The sequence below is a fragment of the Calidris pugnax genome, unplaced genomic scaffold (assembly GCF_001431845.1).
Source record: "Calidris pugnax isolate Ruff unplaced genomic scaffold, ASM143184v1 scaffold26, whole genome shotgun sequence".
NCBI classification, from domain to species: domain Eukaryota; kingdom Metazoa; phylum Chordata; class Aves; order Charadriiformes; family Scolopacidae; genus Calidris; species Calidris pugnax.
The window spans coordinates 3,016-24,446 of record NW_015090765.1 but is presented as its reverse complement, the minus strand read 5'-3'; the positions used below and the strand labels follow the sequence as shown (position 1 = coordinate 24,446).

Here is a 21,431-nt window from a genome sequence, read left to right as displayed (position 1 = left end):
GATCGGATATTGGGAAGAAATTCTTTGCTGTGAGGATGGTGAGACACTGGAACAGGTTGCCCAGGGAAGTTGTGGCTGCCCCATCCCTGGAGGGGTTCAAGGCCAGGCTGGATGGGGCTTGGAGCAACCTGCTCTGGTGGGAGGTGTCCCTGCCCAGGGCAGGGGGTTGGAACTCCATGATCTTGCAGGCCCCTTCCAACCCGGACCGTTCCAGGCAGGCACCGACGCGCCGCCTCCCTCCGGAACCACCCGGCGGCGCCGCCGTTCCCGCGGGGGGCCGCCATAGCGGCGGGACGGTGCCTCACGTGAGGCGGGCGGAAGGCGGAAGTGATGGCGGCGGGCGCTGGGGGGCCGGCGGCGGCGGCGGCGCGGCGGAGATAAGCGTTCGGGGCCCGAGATGGCGGCCTGCTGCGGGGGCTGGGCGCGCCTCTGCTCGCTGCTGGCGTTTGCCGCTCTGGCGGGGCTGGGCGCTGAGGCCAAGGTGAGCGGGGCGGGGGGAGGACGGATCACGGCGGTGCTCCCGCTACCGGGGCCTTCCCTTCCTCCCTGCCGCCGCCTCGGCCTGCTTTCGGGGGAGGCCGGAGCGAGCGGTTTGGGCCGGGTACTGCCCGGCACGGCAGCCGGGAGGAGCCGGGCCCGTCTGTCTGGCGGCGGCGCTGGCGTTTGTAGCGATTCGTGTGGTTATGAGGGGGTGTCCGGGGCCGCCATCACGGGAAGCTACTGGTCGGTGAAGCTGCTGCTGGGGCCCCCAAAATAAGAAGGACATGGACCTGTTGGACCGAGTCCAGAGGAGGGCCACGGAGATGATCAGAGGTCTGGAGCACCTCTCCTGTGAAGACAGGCTGAGAGAGTTGGGGTTGTTCAGCCTGGAGAAGAGGAGGCTCTGCTGAGGCCTTGCCTTCCAGTGCTTACTTCAGCCTGGAGAAGAGAAGGCTCTGGTGAGGCCTTGCCTTCCAGTGCTTAAAGGGGACCTAGAGGAAAGGTGGGGAGGGACCCTCTATCAGGGAGCGTAGTGACAGGATGTGGGGTAATGATTTTAAATGGAAAGAGGGTAGTTTTATATAGGATGTTAGGAAGAAGCTCTTCACTGTGAGGGTGGTGAGACACTGGAACAGGCTGCCCAGAGAAGTTGTGGATGACCCATTCCTGGAAGCGTTCAAGGCCTGGTTGGATGAGTCTTTGAGTAACCTGGTCTAGTGGGAGGTGTCCCTGCCTGTGGCAGGGGGGGTTGGAGTTCGATTATCTTTAAGGTCTGTTCCAGCTCTAACCATTCTGTGATTCTTGAGGCTGCCTGGGTTGGGGTCAGGGTCTGTCCTGTGTCTGTCCTTGCCTTGGGTGTGGTGATCTGCTTGCTGTGTGAGCTCTTCTCACTGGCCCTAAGGTGGCTCTGCTGGCTCCTGCCACCCTATACCCAAGTCGGGTGTCTGCGGGCAGTCTGCTGTTGATTCTTTTGAGTTAATAGTTGGGACTATAATCTTAACTTCTGTGTTACTGACTGAGATCATCATTTATCCAAATAGTAAAAATCTTTCTTATTGTCAAACTACCCGGCTCTTCTCACTGGCCCTAAGGTGGCTCTGCTGGCTCCTGCCACCCTATACCCAAGTCGGGTGTCTGCGGGCAGTCTGCTGTTGATTCTTTTGAGTTAATAGTTGGGACTATAATCTTAACTTCTGTGTTACTGACAGAGAACATCATTTATCCAAATACTAAAAGTCTTTCTTATTGTCAAACTACCCATGCTCAAAATAAGTTACTCTGACTTTCATCTATAACCCCTTGCAGACCATCTCTCTTCTCTCCATAAGGTTTTCAGTTCTTAGGCAATTTGGGAAAGGAATGAATTTTTTTTACTCTACAGAAAGTGATCTTTTTCTGAAACGGCAGTTTTCCCAGTAGTGGTCTAAATGTTAATTCTAAATGTTAATTTTGGGTGGTACTTCTTTCTCACTGTCTGTAACAGTAAATTCTCACTTCTTTCTGCAGTGCCTCTTGTTGCTTATGCATATTTTAATTTGTTTCTCTAAAACTTGCTTTTACAAGTTTCCATCATTTTTCACAAATTAATTTGCCATTATTTTGAATTCCAGTTTTGTACGTTTTTCTCTACCTCATGGTACTCTGTTGCTCTTTAAGACAAGGTTGTACCAGTCCCTCTAATAGTTTTCTTTTCAAAACTTTTTCTGTTATGGCCAAAGAGGACAGAATTGTCCACAGAGGTTTCTTTGCCAGCTTCCATTTGGGCTTAATATTCTTTCATTTGTTATGGGCTTAAAAGCTCGTTGCTATGTCTGTTACACAGCTGTACTTGTAAATTGAATAGTTGAATATGCCAACATCAGTAACTTTTGAATGTGTGTTATTTCTTACAAGGAAAAGTAAGCTCAAACTCCAGATTTTTTCTTGTCAGGAATGCATTTGCTATCTAAAATAATAGTTACTTGACAAATTGCTCTGCTTGCTTAGTAATTTTGAAAGGTTGTCCTTAAACTTGAAGGAAATCCTGAGTAAGACTATTCAAAGATAGTTGCAAGTGGTTTGTGTTAAATATTTCGTGTATTATGTGAAGTGTGCTTTCTGTATCCTGTTATGGTTACTGATGATTTGTTCTATGCATGTTGTTTATTTTACAGAATTCTGAGGATGTCCGATGTAAATGCATCTGCCCTCCTTACAAAGACCATTCAGGGCATATTTACAACAAAAATGTTTCACAGAAAGACTGGTGAGTGTATGTGTGTGTGGGGCACAAAAAATTACAATGAGTCTTAACTGATTAAAGACTTGTTCCATAGTGATTGTATATGAGTCTCTGTGGTGGGGCCAGGAGAAATTACATCTCTTGCATGACTTACTGGAACTTTTGTTTTAAAAGCACTCCAGAATTCAGCTCTAGTGAGGGACTAGGCTTGTAATCCATAGTTTTTGTCCTGTCTTCTGTTTTGGTTTACTTGCTTGTGCGTTTAGTTATTTATTTAGACTTGGAAATAGTAGAAGAGAAGAGGGTATTGTAATTTGAATTCAGTGATTTGAAATGGCCTAAAGGTAAGGGAGCTTGGCTATGGAACTAGGACCCGGGAGGGTTGTCTTCTCTTTCTCTGCTGTTGAAACTTATCATATCATTTAGAGACTGTTGTTTCTGGAGGCTTCTGTTCCTCAGAATTGCAGACAGAAAGTGTAATTTTATGAGATGGCCCGAGCTGTCTAAGAACACGTTTTTCCAAAGAGAGAGGTTTTGCATCTCTGTGCCCCAGAAATGTGTTTGATTGTATCGCTTAGGCCAGCCATAGCATTTGTTGGACTCCTGTCCAAACTGAGGACTGGTGTGAATGGCCAGGGATGAGGGTTTGGGGAAGAAAGGGAGATGTCTGCTGTTGAAACTTATCATATCATTTAGACACTGGAATCTTAGTGGTTGGAAGGGAGGAAAGGGAGATAACAGTGATTTGTTACATTGGAATAGCTCCCTTGTCCAAGTTCACCTTGAGTATCATTGTCTATGGGAATCACACAAATGAAATCACCCTATTTTAGAGTTGTGTTAATGTCAGAAGTGCTCAGAGGTTCTTGGGTCACCCTATAAAATGTGATATACTTCTTGATGTATTGACTATTCTTCAGTTACATTAAGAATTTATAAAAGGCTTTTCAGTCTGACAAGTAGCAGCAGGTTGGCATCTTGATTATGAAAATTTCATGCCCGTGAGTAGGCCCACGAAAATAATTATAGGAATAAAATTAGTGATACAGATATGGGTAGAGCTGGGCCATGACTTATTAAATTGCTTACAGGAGAACTGTGAGAAATAACACTGTAAATTTCAGTCTAAACTACTGAATGTAAAATGTACTGTTCAATCGAAATTACTATTTTTGTCCCACATGATTAACTTAACAACATTAGTCCTCCTATGACAAGTTTAGTTGCAGTGAAGAAACATACTGGGAGAGTTCCAGTTGCAGTAGGCATTTCACAGTAGCAGTGTTACTGGTTTTATTGTTCATTACTGCTCTGCAAATGGAAATGGATTTTTTTTTTTCAGTGGTTATTGCTTAGTGTGTGTCTTGCTAGCAGAAGAGACCCTGTTTCCCTTTAAATCAATATTAATACTGATAGAAGGAAAAATTAGCTTTGAAGGCTTGACTGATTTTTATGGTGACAGATACTGATGCATACAGAATCTCAAAAATCTATTTTTCTATCTTAAATCTCGTTTTGTTGAGATCTTTTCTTGAGTGACCATCGGGGAATGTTTTAAGGCTTTGATCTTCTATTTGAGATGTCTTCTTGCTCCTTCTAAAAGGCTTGATTGCTAGCTCATGTGCAATAAAATGGACAAATTTAGTGCTGTAGTTTGGCTTCTGCATCAATGCAAGTGACTTATTGAATATCAGCGGATGATGTACACCATGCTTTAGGTATTTAGATCAGTTAGTTGTGAGACAAGAGCCAGATCAATTTTCAGTATCTTTATGAATTATGTACAGTGTAATGACCATTTACTGCTGACTTGTCCGGACATAAAATGAAAATTTAATTTTTAATGTTGAACCTGTAATGGCTTCGTGATATTCTCATTGAAATGTTTCAGTTCTTTCACTTGGAGTGGTCTGTTTTTCAGCTTCAGCTTCAAAGCACATTGTGTTGGCGTTTGTATTTTGTACTTTGAAAGTATTGATGCTTCATGTACAGAGGCTGAGTGCAGTGATAGTCATGGATGTGAAAGGAGGGAGGACACCCTGACTACATGTTGAATGTGCTGGAAATCTGTCTGTGCAGAAGCTGCCGTTCTGACTAGCCTGGCTTGCCTTGAAAAAGCTGCTTCCTTGTTGGTACTGTGTGACAGTGGTGACTAGCCTGGCTTGCCTTGAAAAAGCTGCTTCCTTGTTGGTACTGTGATAGTGAGCACAAGGGAGCAGGTGGTAGTGTAGAGGCAGTTGAGTGGGAAAACTGTTTAGAAAAGGATCAGCCTTTTCTATGTTTTCCTCTAAAATTGTCATGGAATTGCAGTCTAAGGAAAAACATCATCAAAATTCTAAGGTTCTGATAGATTTCGTACTTCCTAGCGATTTGAAACAGTGAACTGGAGAAAAAGTTATGCTGATATTAATATTTGGTGCATTCACAGTAAGAGACTTCCTACGGGACTTAAGCTACATACAAGCTTTTTATTACACTTGCACAGTATGTTGATGTGAGCTTTCAATCATATGAAACCAAAATTGCTTATATTATAATTTGCACATATTTTTGATTTTGTTGCTTGAATATTGCACTCACAGAGTAGAATGTATGTGTTCCACTCCCCTCCAGAGGATGCAAGTGGATGCTCAATAGTTTTAGTTACAAAGAAAAAATAAGAAGAAAATAGAAGAGATGAGTTGGTGTCTGCCACGTTTGCAGTGCTGTAGCCTAGCCCAGTAGTGTGTTGAATCCTAGGCTGTTGCTGTCACATCAGGTGTTTTTATTTCATTTCCTGCTTCTGACTGAGTTAATTAGCTAACATTAAGCAGGATAAAAGCCAAATATGATTTTTGTTCAGTCAGTGCTCTGCAGGGACCCTGGGATGTGAACTCTGAACAACCAACCTTAGTCAGCAAAAAGACCAACATTACCTAAGTTATGGGTGGAAGTGGTTGTCTCATAGGAGCTGGATTTTAGTGCTGTGGTATAGAGTGCCCATAAGATTTTTGTCAACCGTGCTTTTTGGCATGGGACTGACTTATATTTTGTAATCAAGTCAAATTATGCTTTCACATCTGACTCCAGTGCTGAAAATGGAGTGCTGTTTATTCACTGTCTTGATGCTTATACAAACAACCCGTCTGACTTTTGTTTTTTTCCTTTAATGCCTGTAACCTGTAATGGCATTACATGAATTTCTGTTCTTGAACACCAAAGAGAGGTTAATCTCCCTTCAGATAATGGAAGGAGTGAATAAGGCTCTTGAGTCTGATGAGGAAAGAAATGTAGAGCTGGAATTTACTTTCATCCGTGATGTCAGTGTCAAATGATGTGTTTGTGCTGATACTCAAATCCTTGGACTTGTTATGCTAAAAGCTTTAACGCTTTCACTGAAAAATGGAAACATTGTATTGAGTTAGAAAGGTCTTAAAGCTTGTTTAGCAGCTTGTCAGTAGCTGAATTTCTTGTTTAAGGAAAATAATTGTAGATTAGTGATTTTTTTATTTTATTTTTTTTTTTAAATCTTGGATTTCTGTAATTTAGAACAGCTCAATTTAAGTAAAGATGCAAAGGTCTTAAAGCTTGTTTAGCAGCTTGTCGGTAGCTGAATTTCTTCAGAAAAACAATTGTGGAGTAGTGATTTTTTTTTTTACTTTTATATTTATTTTTTTTTAAATCTTGGATTTCTGTCGTTTAGAACAGCTCAATTTAAGTAAAGATCTCTACTCAGCTCATGCAGCTGGGGTCTGCATACGTAGTGGAATAGGTAAACTAAAACCAGCTCAAAACTGACTGGACAGTTTCTGTGTTTCTTCAGTGATTGTCTTCATGTGGTTGAGCCTATGCCTGTCCCTGGACCTGATGTAGAAGCATACTGTTTACGTTGTGAATGCAAATATGAAGAGAGAAGCTCTGTCACAATTAAGGTAAACAATGTGATTCTCTTGGCATACACTGAATACTTCACCTGATTAGTAAATCTATCTGTTGTCTTTTAGAGAAATATTCTTTCTACAACAGCCTAAGATCTAACTCTTTTTCGTGATAGTGGTTCACAATTTTTCTTGAGTGGTAACAAAAGCATCAAGCTATAGCTGAAGGAGTGGTTCTGAGATCCTTTATTGAAGGTCTCCACTTTTGGGATTAAGCTTTACACCTTCTGAGTGTTGTTGGGCAGCTTTGGACTTCATGTTTTTGTCATTTTAGAGGGTCTCTCATTATTTTGCTGTCTTACTTGGTCACTCTATATTTTCCTCATATGTCGGCAAGCTAAAAAGAGCAAAATCATCCATGTTTGCTCTGAGATGATTTCTGTATTCTTCACATTCTTATCGTATTGGAGCCACCAAGCCCTAGGCTGGTGTGAATAGACTGTGCAGTGTGTCTCTGCTTGTTTTATAGCATGCACCAAGTTGTTTTAAGGGAAGTAGCATAAGATTTCTAGCAAGCCCTCACTAAGAAAAAGAAACAGTTTCAAGATAACATCTTGTCTGCCCCAAACCTTTTTAATACCAAGTTGTCATATAGTGTTTTTTTTCTCTGTTAGTGGGTTGTAAGTCATCTAGTGACACTACCAAGGATCAACAGGCTCATCACAAACTTCCCATATGCTCTTCTTTTGCTGCCTGCTGGCAGGTTGTGGGGGTAATGTCACAATTCTGACATGAACTGTGCTTGCATTGTGTAGGTGACAATCATTATATACCTGTCTATTTTGGGCCTCCTCCTTCTGTACATGGTGTACCTTACACTAGTGGAACCTATACTGAAGAGACGTCTCTTTGGACATTCACAGCTCATACAAAGTGATGAAGACATCGGGGTGAGTTCACCAGAGTGCTTGTGTACTTAATTTAATGTAAAGATTGGCGTAGTTAGTTGTTAAAAACTCGTTGGGATGAGCAGCTTTTTTTTGCCAGGCAGTGTAAAATGCTTTTCCTGAAGGGAGAGGAACAGAAAGCTGTTTGATGTCTTCTGTGAAGCTGCTCTTTCATTTTTCACTGGGCTAGAATTTAGTAAGATGAGGATTGCTTCAATTATCCCAGCTCTAGACACAGATTACTTTCTCAGACAGGCAAACAGAGTAGGGGTGGAGGTAAGCATATATAGGAGGTACAGCTTCTTAAGTGTTAATGATCCATACAGTCTTGCTAGCAATGACACTTATGCAGATTGCTTAGATTTCTCTCTACATAAAGAAAGTTGAGGGGTTACATCTTCTGTTGCTCCAGTTTGAATTTGTTGATGCTAAAAATTCAAGAAGAAATTATTTTAATGAAGTAAAATACCGATTGATGCTGAAATAATTTTGTGGTATTATAGCTAGCAACCAGAATGTGACAGAATATTTGAGTGGATCAGAACGGGAGAATAAGGGGAGTAGTCAGTTAGTGACTGGGTTTCCTTTCATTACTGGTCTTCCCAATCTTCAGCACAGTATTTTTTGACTTCAAATAAAAATGGAACAAAATTGTCTTCGGTACCATTAGAGGAAGGGAATGTAAGACCTTATGAAACCCATATTGTAAGGAGCGAGACACTTCAGTACCTGATCAGAGTGGATAAGGAATACTGCTTGGTGGGAGTAGGTCATCTGTGTATTGAAGAGGCATTTGAAATAGTATAAAAATATGGACTATGGCTCTGCATCTGATGAATCTGCATGTTTGGGAGAACTATCACCATAAAGTTGTGTAAGGAAAGTTCTCTAAAACGGAAGCTGGTTCGGTGGTAAAGTGCCAGTGTTGAACCATACAAACTGATAAAAAAGTTCTGAAGTCTCAGCATCAATGTATTTTCTATGTTGAGCTCACAAACAGCACTGCTTTAACCGATAAAGTACTCTTCAGGTGTGGTGTAAACTTAGAATTTATGAATCCAAACCCAGAGTATGATATGGGAAGATTGCTGTCTGCTTAACTGGAGCCTCTCAGGAGACATGAGCACCTTATTACTGTTGAAGTAAATGGGAGCTAGTAAAAAAAAGATTTACAGCATTTATTAGTGTCTTATAATAGAGTTGTTTAGAATATTTTCCACCATTCCTGCAAATAAATAAGAATTAAATAGGAAGATACAAGTAAGTTTGTTCTTGGTGAAACAAAATTATGATGGCAACACTTCTTTAAAGTCTGTTTAAAAGCCCTGTAATACTGACTGACTCTTGCTTCAATGGCTTCATAGATCTGAAGGTATTAAAAGTGGTAAATGCTATGGTTTATTGTTTTAATGTGAATTGCACAGTTTCTCCAGGTTGTTTCTTAGCATGACAACTCACTCCTAGTAAACTGAGGAAGAGCACATTCTTTAGTTCTATTTTTTCCATCCTAAGTGGCTGCATCAGCCATTTTGACTTCAAAAGGTGTTTCTGTTCTGCAGAGGGGATACTAAATATCCAAACCAAGAATTTTCCTATATAATAGTCAGCTGTGCCTTCTGTATTTACCTTGACTCCACAACAAGAATCTGTAATTGTTTGAGCTAACATTGAGTCCATTCTAGGAAGATACTGGGGGAGGGTTGTGGGGTTTTTTTGTTTGGGTTTGTTTTTTGTGGGGTTTTTTTGGAAAGGCCAGATTTGAATGACGTTTTTCTGTCTACAGTTTTTATAGCAAATTGGGCAGTTTCCTACTTGAATTAAATGAACTTGCCCTGTGTGCTATATGCCTCAGGCAAATTGTATTTATTTTATTGCTTATATTTATACCTTCAAATCTGGGTTAGAATCTTCTAGTTGTAGGTGGAAGAAGTGAAATAAGTCCCGTGGCAGAGCTCAGGTTAACTGCAGAATGAATCCAACTTAAATTTTGGATCCATCTTAACCAATTTCATGTTTTGCTGTAACTGTTACTGTGGTCCTTACCTGTGCTTATGAAGTCACTAGTACTTGAAGCTGCAGTAGTGCTTGGAACACAAAAGTACCTCAAGTCCTTGCTTGGTTCATGTTACTCCTTTCCTGTTTATCCTCCTTCTGTGACAGTGAAAATGAAATAATCTCCCTCATGACATATCCCATATCCCCATCCTTGCCTTCCCTCTTGCAAGTTCTTGAGGTATTGATCCGTGTCACACTTTGAGAACACTGTGCATTGATTTTTGTTGCTGAATTTCAAGCCAGTAGGTTTGTTGCTTCTTTTTGCCCATTGATGGCAGTGGCAACTGAGGAACGTAAGCCACTTCCGTAGGACTTTTTCCTCTGAAATTCTTGTTTCCCATTGTTGTCTAGGTAGAAATTGATGGTAGCTGGCCTTTGAGCTGAGGGTGTTGTTTATCAGGAAGGCCAGTACCATCTAGCTTGTCCTGCTCTCTCTATCTATGGATGGTAGAAATGTGTTGCTGTTGGGGTTTTGTTCCTTGTGAATGAAGTCATTTGTCACCTGTTAACTTCCCATTCTAGATATTGCCATAACCTTCTATGGTGAGTTGATAGGGCTTTAGGTCAGGGATTGTCTCTCCTCCTCTATTAATATATTTCTTAGCCCAGTGAGGCTCATGTGTGGTTTTGGGACTCGTAGGCATCACTACAATGGATATCATTAACAGTAATCTCTCTACTACTAAGACTTATTTTTGAGCTATTCTATGCAGAATCATGTCACAAATGAAATACCCATTAATGTCTTAAAGTATTTGGGGCAGGGAAAGAATATGAAATGTAGGCATAGAAAAAAAGACCATTATTTAATACAGGACATAATTATGTTATTTTTCATTATGCATTGATGCTTTCTGACCTAGTTTTAGCAACATGACTTTCTCCAAAACAGTTTGACAACCAAATTAGAAGTTTAGTTCCAACTCTTACTATTTATAACTTGGTTATATTTACTAGCAGAAAGTAAAGCTTTGAAGGAACTGTTGGAAAACAGACAGAGTAAATATTAAACAAGAGCTCAGTTATTGTTGAGCTCTGTCACTTAAACAGCTGTATTGACACTTTGCTTTTTAGACAACTCAGTACAATGGGTTTAGTTTGGTAAACATCAAAGTGTGTTGGTTTTATATAGAAGCTGTGTATGAACACCCTGAACTGCCTGACGATAGAGCTGGCAGAGAACTGACTCTTTAATTCAGTTTTAAGGCAAAGTGCAATCACAACAATAACAGGAGGCTCTTAGTGTCTTGGTCTGTTCTAGGCTTTCTTCATTTAGCTTCATTTAGCTGCTAATGGATTCAGGACTCTGGTTCTGATCTTGCAGCTCACCATGATGTCTCTGGGTGGCATATAATTGTTTGACAGTACAGTGAAGTTTGGTCTATTTGGGAAACCTGTGGAAGTTACTTTGAAGGAGAAACTGAAGTACACTTCTAACTATTAAAAAACTTGCTTGGTCGTTATTACTGACCAGCTTGTTGAAACAGCATTAATGAAACAGCATTTACCTTAAAAAAAAAACAACAAAACACAACAAAAACAAAAACAAAAACCCACAACAAACCACAAAAACAAACAAACAAAACCCCCCAAACAAAACAACAACCAACCCCAAAACCAAAAAAACAAACAAAAAAACCCAAACAACAAACCCCCAAACAAAACAACAACCAACAACCAACCCCAAAACCAACATTTAAAAACAAAAAAAGCATCCTTTGGACCGTATCAACAAAAAAGACTTTAATTGCTCAGTGGACTTGTTAAGATCTAACTAACAATTTTTGCCATTCCAGGATCACCAACCTTTTGCAAATGCTCACGACGTGCTGGCTCGTTCTCGGAGCCGTGCCAACGTGTTGAACAAGGTGGAGTATGCCCAGCAGCGTTGGAAGTTACAGGTCCAAGAGCAACGCAAATCTGTCTTTGACCGTCACGTTGTGCTGAGTTAATTATTGTGTCTCAGTCAAATAACTCCGGCCAAGTAAAAGTGGACTAATTGAAAGAGCTGACTTAACGTCTTCCTGATCCTGCCAATTCAGAAGGGTTTTCTTGAATGGTTCTTTGCTGATTTTAAAAATATTAAGGAAAAAAAAAAAAGTATTTGAACTTTGAAGGAATGTACTGGAGTGGAAGCAATTTAAAAAGATTAGTTAACCAAAAGGTAAAATCTTTACATTTTCAAATGGCTTTTACTAACGAAACTGAAATGAAAATAAACCCTAAGATGTCTTGGGTTTCCACTGTGGTACCTTATTTACAGTTGTGACTTCATGGTGGTTTTTAACTATATATTTCTCTCTACTATTTATGTGGTTAAAAAGTACCTGGGAACACAGTACAACTCACTAATCACTTTATGTAAAGACCTTTTGTAAATATATTTGGATTTTCTGCTAACTAATGCTAGGTACTGGAAATCTGAATCTTGCAGCGTAGTTTTCATATTGGAGAATGAAACCCTGATTGGCTGTATTCATCATTTGGTTTCTTGCACTCGTACTTTCAAGATGCTTGTATGTCAAGTGATGTTTGCAGATTTAAGGAAAAACTTAAATGGACACTGACTCTTTGAGCTGCACACTTAAAGTACTGTGATGTAGATAAATTCAAATGCAGTGCGTATCAAGACAGTGTTGATATTTTGTTCTATTTTGCTTTAATAGCTTAATATATTGTATGTGTATGATATCTCTTAAAAAAATCTTCTCCCTTTCTTTTCATGGGTAAAGTCTCAGGAGTTAGTATATGACGAAATATTTATTATAAAAAATCTTTCTGCATTTGTCTGGATTGATGGTGTAAGGCACATACTTTCTCTAGCACCTGTCATCTTGGGAGTTAGGTGTATTTTTTTATCTGTGATTCTGTACTCATCTCTCTTAAGAGTTACACAGTTGCTAGATAACTAACTTTCATATATCCCCTTTGGAATGTAACAATTAAAGATAAAACTGATTTTTGAAAAACAGATGTGCATTATCTATATGTCATCATTTTTCTCCCTCGTTACCCTGCATGTAAATTCCATCTATAAAAGCACTTCTCTGAAAATGCTTCGGAGTGGAAATACGCACTTGTTCAGTGCTTAGATGAAGGAAAGAAAGGCTCACCAAATTGCTAATTGAAAAACGTCTTTAATCCCTGACTCTAATTTAGCTGTGCATATGTAGTTACATTATTGTCATATACAGTTTTCTGTTACAGTGTGGAAGGAAACAGTATATGTTGCCTAGTGCCTTTTTGGCCCGCTTAGCCCATGGCCTGGGGCTGGAGGTGGATCACCAGGACCAAAAAAAATAAATCTAGACCTGGGTTCAGTTACTGTGTTCAACATCCTACCCTGATGAGTCAATAAGTGGTTATGACAGCGATGTATCTAGGGTGCCCAAAAGAAAAATAATGTAATTTGTTTGTTGCAGACATGCCTGTCTATCAGTTCTAGTAGATGCTCTACGTCTTGGTTGCCTTTCTGATGAGGCCTGAAGCTGGTGTGGGAAGGAGGATGCAGAATTGTTGTGGCCCCACACAAGGGCACCAGAAGCAGAATGCTTTCTTTGGGGGCTGACAGTCCCAAGAAGACAAGACTGGGTTTTTGTAGCAGTCTTGGTAGCAGATCAATTTTTCTCATCTGACAGTGTCTTCTGAAAGTTTTAAGCTAAGCTGGTTTGGTTTAGGATTTTTTGTGTGGTTTTACTTTGATCAATAGAAGGGCCAGTTAGTGAGATAGTCTAAAGTGTCAAGGAAATCCTGTAAAATGTAGTTTTGAAGTTATGTGCCCTATTCCCTTGCACCTGTACAACTGGACAGCTATATTCTGACACATGCAGCACCTATATACCTATATATATTTGATGATACAGACTGATTGTTCCTTACTGTGTTTTGAAGTTTAAACAAAACTTTAAAATGTTTGTTTTGGTACTGATTGCTCACTGTTTTCAAGTTTTGTCTTGCCTAACCTCCATAAGTGCTTTATTAGAGACCTTTTATATGGCGTAATACTTCTTAACACTAGGACTTTCCCCAAAGAAGTAAACAAAGTGCATTCCTGATGTCTTTTTCATGTAATCTGGTTGTGTTCGATACAGTTTTAAAATTTCTAGCCTGCAATGCCAAGTTTTGTTGCCATCATAGCTGTGGTGTGGGTGGAAAAGCCAAACCAGAAATGAGCAGATCTAACTGTAAGCTACTTTGCATGTTGTCAATTGACTATAAATTGCAGCAGTCATTGACTCAACGGAAGGAGCTACATAATTCAGGTAAGAGACTTGCGTGTTGCTGTATCTAGCAACAGATCTTCACTGAATATCAATGTTTTTGTAAGTCACTTGTACCAGCTATTCAGTAACAGTGCTTCTGTAGCTTTTTAATGAATCCTGTTTTAATATGATCTCTTACTAAATAAGGTGTAAGAAGAATGGAACGTTAACTTCTTTTTTTTTTTTTAATATCATTCAGATATTTTCAGGTATTATTCATCAGTCTTAAAATAGCACGTCTTGTTTCCTTGGATTTTACTTTCATCTGAAGATTGGTGAGTCTCTAGTCTGAAAGGAAAACGATCTTAACAGTGGCATTTTGTGCTTCGTGCAGGTAATAAGGTAGCAGATAACTGGTTATGTGATGCTATTAGGCAGCTGAAGTGTCAGTACTAAAACAACAATTGCTGCAAGTATCTTTTTGAGAGGTTCTGTTGGTTTTGGTTTCTTGCTCTGTAGTGATATTTTGCTATGAAGTTGTGGGTTTTTTTGCTATGTAACATTCTTTTCCTAAGATAATGATTTAAAGTTGTTAACAGTAGAAAGTTTTTAGGCAATAATCCAACCTGTGTAAGTAGAAAAGGGAAAGATGACTGTCTACTGTTTGCATTTTATAACTAGTATATATTCACCTCTGATTTTCTACATGTATATTAATGTAAAATGGATGTGTGCATGTGACTTCCTCTCCTGTCCTAATGGCATGCTATAAATGAATTCTTAACTCATAGGATTTTTGTTGTGGGATCTATGTGCATTAGAAAAAGAGATGCCACTTGATACAGAGGCCATCTGTACCATCTGAAAGGTCCCTTCCAACCTAAGCAATTCCATGATTCAGTGTTTCTGGTAACCTAGTTTAATGTTCAGGTGTGGTTTTTTCCATTTTAGAGGGTGTAAAATAGCCTAAGTGTTTTAGGCAGCAACGTGTAGATGTGGAATTGGATGGGTGAGTAAGAGCAGTTTTGGATAAATTCTCTGTAGGCAAGTGTTGCTTGCAATCAGTGAGGATGTTTCACAGTAATTCTTTAAAAAATAGCTAGTTATTTAACATTTATTTTAAAGTAGCTCTTAAGTAACAGTCATTACAGTTATGCTGCTATTTAGCTGTTTGAATAATGATATTGAGAAGGCACGATGATGTACCTTCCTATAAAACACTGCAATGTTATTTTTCTAGTAAAGATATAAGGGTGATTTGAGTAGTTAGACCTGCTGTGGTGTTGCTCTGAAGAGGAGGTATGTGTTTTTAGTAGGCCAGTCTGAATTACAGGTTTCTAGCAGTGCTTCAAGCACTATGTGCAGTCCTTTCTTAGTAAAATAATTTTTATTGGAACAATATTATCAGGATGTGTTTCTTTCCTCAAAGAAATTGATTATTTCATAATCTTCTCTCAGTGGGTTTGTATTTAATATTTCATATCTGTGTTTAATATGCAGGTGAGTGCAGAAGAAGCATGAGGACCCAAGGAGATAGCAGGTTCAGCAGAAATTAATCCCCTAAACTTTTTGTAAGACTTCTTGTATAGAATGGATTTGATGCTTGACAGAGATAAAATTAAGATTGAGATCCATTCCCTGCACAAGTTTTCCATCTAATTAAGATAGTATAGAGAATGAGACATCAAACGAATAGACAGAAAAAGCAATTTTTGGTATGGCAGGGAGTCTGTTACTGGAGTTGTAGACATAATTTTTTTACAGGGAGGAGAAGGGGGTCAAGAGGATGCCTTAGATGTTGACCTGCTGTGATTATTGTCTGTAGAGATGTAAATTTTTGAGGATTCATAGCAAGCTATACCTATGTGGGGTATAAAAAGGTAGATCTTAATTTCTAAAGCTGAGGTGAAAGGAGACTGCTGTTTCCTTTAGGAAGCTTTAATGGCTTTATTTTCTTAACATTTGTTGTAAAATGTTTTAATTGGTGTTGCTGACTTGCACCCCTTGTATTTTCAAATGGGACATTATCCGCTTTATGCAACTGTCTTCAACACTGTTCTGAAATGTCACAAATGCCTTAAAAGTCTCTTCTGGAAAATGCCAGTAATGCCTGGTGTTGGTAAGGTGACTGTTTTTCCTACTGTTCAGCACGAGTTGTTTAAACTATTATGTGATTATGCATTTCCAGGTTAAATGCAAAACCTGATGGATGGCAAAAGCTACCGTAACCTGATGGACAAGTTGTCCGTCTGTGCTGAGACTCAACACATACAGCTGGGTAGACCTTTCTGTGCTGACCCCGTGGTCACGTTTCACCTGTATCCAGAAACACCAAACCAGGTGGCTTGTTCTGAAGATTTGTCATTCCTTCCTTTCATGTCAGAGCACCTTGTGATGGAGAACTTCTACGCCGAGCCCGGCGCCTTCCCCTTCCAGATGCCCCATGGCAATTACCGCAGAAGTGAGTACTCCTACGGGCCAGCTTTCATCAGGAAGAGGAATGAGAGGGAAAGACAGAGGGTTAAATGTGTCAATGAAGGTTATGCTAAACTGAGGCATCACCTGCCTAAGGAATATGTGGAGAAAAGGCTCAGCAAAGTAGAGACACTCCGTGCTGCGATAAAATACATCAGCTACCTACAGTCTGTTCTCTACAGCGATCCTGTGGTGGCAGAACAAAACGTCGTGGAGCCAAGCCAAGCACCTAAAGCAATTAACAAACAGAACCAGTTTTTGAAGACTATCTGAACCGTTCTACACCAAGTAAAAGGTATCCTGTCTGGGAACACAGTAGCCACTATATTATTAATGACCAGCCTGTTCCTAGCACGTCTTAGGAACAGATCATAGCATGCGTCAGTATCAGCCCACAGAGAAGAGTTCTAATTTTGCAGATAGTAACTATACTTACAGGTGAAAAAGACAAGTGGGGAAATCACATCTGAATGGCCTAAGTTGGTTAATTTATGGAAATGGGAAAACACTTCTAAAATTGTCACCAAACCAAAAATGTAATACCTATATGTGTGAAGTAACTGTATGTATCATCAAAACCTGCATGCTTTAAAATAAAATCTTTCTGTTGATGGGACTCAGATTCCTCTTATTTTCTGTAATGTTACTGGTTTACTCTCACATGTGCTTTCTTAAAAGATTTTTGTTCCAATTGCCAGTGTTAAAAGGTTTTTTTAAAGGTTCCCAGGAATGTTGCAAGATGGCAGCAGAAATGATAGCTTAGTTTAAAAGGGGAAAATAAAAAGAGGAGGGTAGCAGCTCTCTGAAGTGTGGTTACTGAACATAGGAAGAGCATAACGTCTTGCAAGTGCTGTTCCATCCTTATTAATGAATATTTTAATCCCATTAAAACCTGTTGATTTAGCCTAATTTCTTTTGAAAATTGGTTTCTTCTTCAGTTGTCAGTGCCCTTAAAAATTACTAGGACTGCTTACACAATACACAGTATAAAGAGGGTTAGCAAGGTCTTGACCTTGGTGAAAAAATAATCCCAGGAGAGAAATTGTGTGGGACTTTATTATTTTATTAAATTATATTATTTTATTTATTTAAAGTAATATTTATTACTTTATTATTGCTGATAATGGTTAAGGTCTGGGGTAGTCTTCGCTGATCTCCCAGTCTGTTCCTCTGTACTATTGATCATTTCAGCTAAGTGGTCAACCACAGATTTCTGTGAAGGTGGTGAATAGAGTTTAGCTCATAGCTGGCAAAGTGTTCTTAGCATTTCCTGTATGTAAAGGAATTGTATTTTTGATATTAAACAATTCTGCTGACGGCCTGAGAGCAGGTAGTCTGTGGGTGCAGCAGAATGTAGAGAAAATGGTTACAGACTTCCTAAGTGCTGTATTCTTGTCCCTGCCTGCAAGCATTCTGTTGTCTTGTTTTTATACCAGTGAATTGAAAAATGCCTACAAAATGCCAATAAGTATTTCTCCCCCCCCAAAAAAAAAAAGAATGGAAGAAAAAGGGTTAACATTTGTTAAGGAGAATATGAAGATTAGAGATTGACAGATTCAACAGAGTTGGAAGGGACCTCTAGAGATCATCTAGTCCAACTCCAATGCTAAGCAGGATTGCCCAGAGCACATCACTTGGGACTGCATCAAGGCAGGTCTTGAAAATCTCCAGAGAATCACACAGGTGAATTTCTGCGATTAGAGATTCACAGATTCAACAGAGTTGGAAGGGACCTCTAGAGATCATCTAGTCCAACTCCAATGCTAAGCAGGATTGCCTAGAGCACATTACTTGGGACTGCATCAAGACGGGTCTTGAAAATCTCCAGAGAGTCACACAGGTGAATTTCTGCATTGTATTCTGATGTGGTTTTGATATGCTCTTTGCAGGGAAATGGTAAAACTCATGAATCCCTCTCCTTTGTTGTGAAACGGGAAAATTTGTAAGGCGATTTGACCTCAGCTCGGATTAGCTTTGACCTTTCTGCCCACATTTCAAACCAATGCATTTGTCACACCCTGTGGTGGTGGCCTTTTTTCTTTTTTTCCTACATCTGAACTGTTGCTTAGTATGATGCTATTTTTTTGCCCTGCATTAGTAGGCAGGAAGCCTAGGTGCCACTGTACCCTCTCATAATCCCTTGTCTGCCCCTGCGGTCTTTCAGTGCAGTATCTAGATCAACAGGGAGCTGAAAATTGAGTGGATGGACCTCTCTGTAGTCACATTCCACTGATTTTTAACCAGTAAGGGCAGGATGTCTGATCCTGGTAGTAATGACTGTGGTGACCTCTGACTGTGGAAACCTCCGTAGCAACTAGGAAACACTGGCAGCAAACGGCTTCCTGCATCAAACAGGCAAAAGGGTGAGATTTCTGCATCGGGACTAAACCCAAATTGACCAGGTATAAATAGGCTTTAATGTAGAATTGATAGTTGCATTTCTTCACAAAGTATTACTGACTCTGGCTTGGTTCGGTTTATAATCGGGGAGTTTGTATGGTTGTGAAACAAGTGAATATATTGTGTTGATTTCCTGACTTAAAGGTGCATTTTGCATGAGTTAATCTGCTATTCTTGCTGGGTTTGGTGTGCTAATTTTCTGAAACTACGTATATCCAGAAATTCTGGTAAATAGGGCTGCTAGCATCTCCCCGAGAGAAGAGACAAAATAACATTTAAACATAATATGAGCTCTTAAACTGTATTTTGTAAAGTAAATTAGGCACTTAAATTGTATGTGTTGTTGAATTTCCATGCAAATTTTACCCTAAACGTTTCTAAGCAATATTAAATAAGAAAAGGAAAAAAGGAGTGGAGGCTTGTCTGCTAGATCTTGTCAGATCACCGGAGATAGCAACACATCATCAATCTTACCCTGACAGCCTCTGAATAGTTACTGCTTGTCACATCTCAGCATCTCATTCTTCCTCATGGCAAGTCATAATCCTAATGTTATAAAACATGACAGGCCAGCTGAAAGATCAAAATATTTTCTCTTAATACATCACTGTAAATAAAACAAGTAACAGGCAACTGTAATCTAACATCATGTTCAAGAACTGTCAGGTTTACTCAGCTTGTCAACTGCAGCTGTAGTTTCTGTCTCAGCTTGTAAAATAGGGAAGGTTTGGCTGGGACTGTCTACAAAGAAATCTTTAGAGGCGAGTTTAGGTATAAGAAAGGAGAGCTGGATATTAAGAGGGAAACAAAAGCTGGAGGGAGGTGAATGCTATTGCTTTCCTGGAGATTTTCATGGCATTTCTAGTTTCCATGGGTGCTTTTCTCCCTCTGCCAGCTCAGGATTTGGATAACTGAAGATCAGTGAAGGCAGTGATAGGGGTTTGTCTCACCAAATGCCAGTCTGGATACTTTGAATTCATTCTTTTAAAATAAAAATAAATAAAAGCTAGTGAGATAGATTGGAAAGCACTTGCTTGTGCTAGAAAATGCCACTATGTTGTCTCTTTTCTTTTCAGCTACCAACAGCTCATGACTGAGTCCCGCAGGCAGCTGCTTTTGCAAGAATGGCTCATTGGGAAGGGTTCCTGCCTGGGGAACCTCCTGCCTCACAGGCATTGCAGTGCTCTGCCAGCTCTGGACAAATTTTCGTGCCCCAGTGTCATCCCTGCTGTCAAACCCTGCTGCTGCAGCTCTTTTGTGGTGCATCCTGCCTGGACCGTCGAGCCCCTTGCTCCCCAGAGGTAACATCAAGTTCCTGTTTGGGTCTGTGATTCGTTCTTTTTCGTGACATCTAAGAGGATAAAACAGCCCGGTGTGTCAGATTAATAAATTAGCAGCTTGAACATCATTTGCCTTTTCCTTTCTCCTGCGCTGAGAGTTTTTCAGATTGTATTAACTGAAGTGATTTGCTACCTTGGAGATTATGGAAAGCAAAGCCTGAGCAAACCTCCTATCAAGGAAACGTTCCTTTGATGTTATTTGGATAAATAAAAGCACTTTGTGTTAGCAGCCACCTTCTGGGAAATGTTTCTAATGCTTTGTGATGGGATTATTTTTCCTGCATTGAACTTGAACCTGTCATCAACCGGCAGATTTGTTGTTTACTTTTCTACTTTGCTGTTGATCCCTGGGTGCCCCAATATACCCCTTACACTCCTGGGCTGTGCTCCCTGCTGGAGATGGATCCTCTCTCTCTCCTGCTCTGCCTCATGTTGCATTGGCTTGCCATCTAAACAGCAAAGGAGCTAGTGCAGGTCATGCTGGCCCAGGATTCCAGCATTCCTCTAAACCCAAAAATGAAGTGATCTGAGTAAAAACAGGCACTGATGATTTTTTTTTTTCTCCAAAAGCAAGGAATCGTCCCAGGATAAGCAAGTTTTCTGTTTCTTCCCACAGGCCAAGGTGGAATGATCCAGTGAGTAAAAACAGGCACTGATGATTTTTTTTTCTCCAAAAGCAAGGAATTGTCCCAGGACAAGCAAGTTTTCTGTTTCTTCCCACAGGCCAAGGTGGAATGATCCAGTTCTTAAATCTTACATGATTTTTTTTTTTTGTTCATGACCTACAGAAGCCATTTCAGCGCTGACCCATTTTCTTTTCTTCAAGGTGCCAATGGATTAACCCCTGCCTCTCCTCCCCTGGCCCAGCATGGAAGAGGCTGAGTGCATCTGGGAGATCAGTGGGCTTAGACAGCAACGTCCCTGTGCTGGTGAGAGGGGAACAAGATGGATTTTATTACCGTGGCACAGTGAAGGAGGAGGTAGAGGTGAGTAGCAGTTGCTGTGCAGTAGTCGTGAGCGTCCAGTCCACCAGAAGTCCTCATGCACCACCTGAGTTTAGTGTTGCGGTTTTGATTTTGGCTGGTGCATCTTTAGAGAACAGATCACTAAGAAAGCTTATGCTCGTAGTTATGTTAAGGGCAACGAAACTAGTGAAGGGCCTGGAGGGCAAATCATATGAAGAGCAGCTGAAGGAGCTGGGACTGTTTAGTTTGAGGAAGAGGAGGCTGAGGGGAGACCTCATCACTCTCTACAACTACTTGAAAGGACACTGTAGAGAGGTTGGTGCTGGTCTCTTCTCACAGGTAATTAACAATAGAACGAGAGGGAACGGCTTCAAGCTCTAACAGGGTAGGTTTAGACTGAACATTAGGAAGGAATTTTTCACAGAAAGAGTGGTCGGGCATTGGAACAGGCTGCCCAGGGAGGGGGTGGAGTGCCCATCCCCTGAGGTG

The 21,431-nt window shown here is 40.3% G+C and overlaps 2 protein-coding genes across 2 annotated transcripts; both read left to right on the top strand.

Annotated features, from left to right (window-relative positions):
* The first annotated feature begins 317 nt into the window (after positions 1 to 317).
* On the top strand, positions 318 to 12,531 carry TMEM9B (TMEM9 domain family member B). The gene is made up of 5 exons (XM_014966679.1): positions 318 to 481; positions 2,634 to 2,725; positions 6,504 to 6,612; positions 7,374 to 7,508; positions 11,357 to 12,531. Exons 1-5 carry the CDS (start codon positions 398 to 400, stop codon positions 11,510 to 11,512), a joined length of 576 nt encoding a protein of 191 aa, XP_014822165.1. The 5' UTR covers positions 318 to 397; the 3' UTR covers positions 11,513 to 12,531.
* A 148-nt stretch (positions 12,532 to 12,679) lies between these two features.
* ASCL3 (achaete-scute family bHLH transcription factor 3) lies at positions 12,680 to 16,859 on the top strand. The gene is made up of 2 exons (XM_014966689.1): positions 12,680 to 14,097; positions 15,951 to 16,859. Exon 2 carries the CDS (start codon positions 15,956 to 15,958, stop codon positions 16,508 to 16,510), a length of 555 nt encoding a protein of 184 aa, XP_014822175.1. The 5' UTR covers positions 12,680 to 14,097; positions 15,951 to 15,955; the 3' UTR covers positions 16,511 to 16,859.
* Positions 16,860 to 21,431: the final 4,572 nt, after the last annotated feature.

What these genes read in the sequence shown, in the direction of transcription:
- TMEM9B (XM_014966679.1), top strand. Translation starts at nt 398, where the DNA reads ATGGCGGCCTGCTGCGGGGGCTGGGCGCGCCTCTGCTCGCTGCTGGCG. An exon ending in GGCTGGGCGCTGAGGCCAAG is followed by an intron (nt 482 to 2,633) that starts GTGAGCGGGGCG and finishes TTTATTTTACAG; the next exon opens with AATTCTGAGGATGTCCGATG. An exon ending in AAAGTGATGAAGACATCGGG is followed by an intron (nt 7,509 to 11,356) that starts GTGAGTTCACCA and finishes TTGCCATTCCAG; the next exon opens with GATCACCAACCTTTTGCAAA.
- ASCL3 (XM_014966689.1), top strand. Translation starts at nt 15,956, where the DNA reads ATGCAAAACCTGATGGATGGCAAAAGCTACCGTAACCTGATGGACAAG.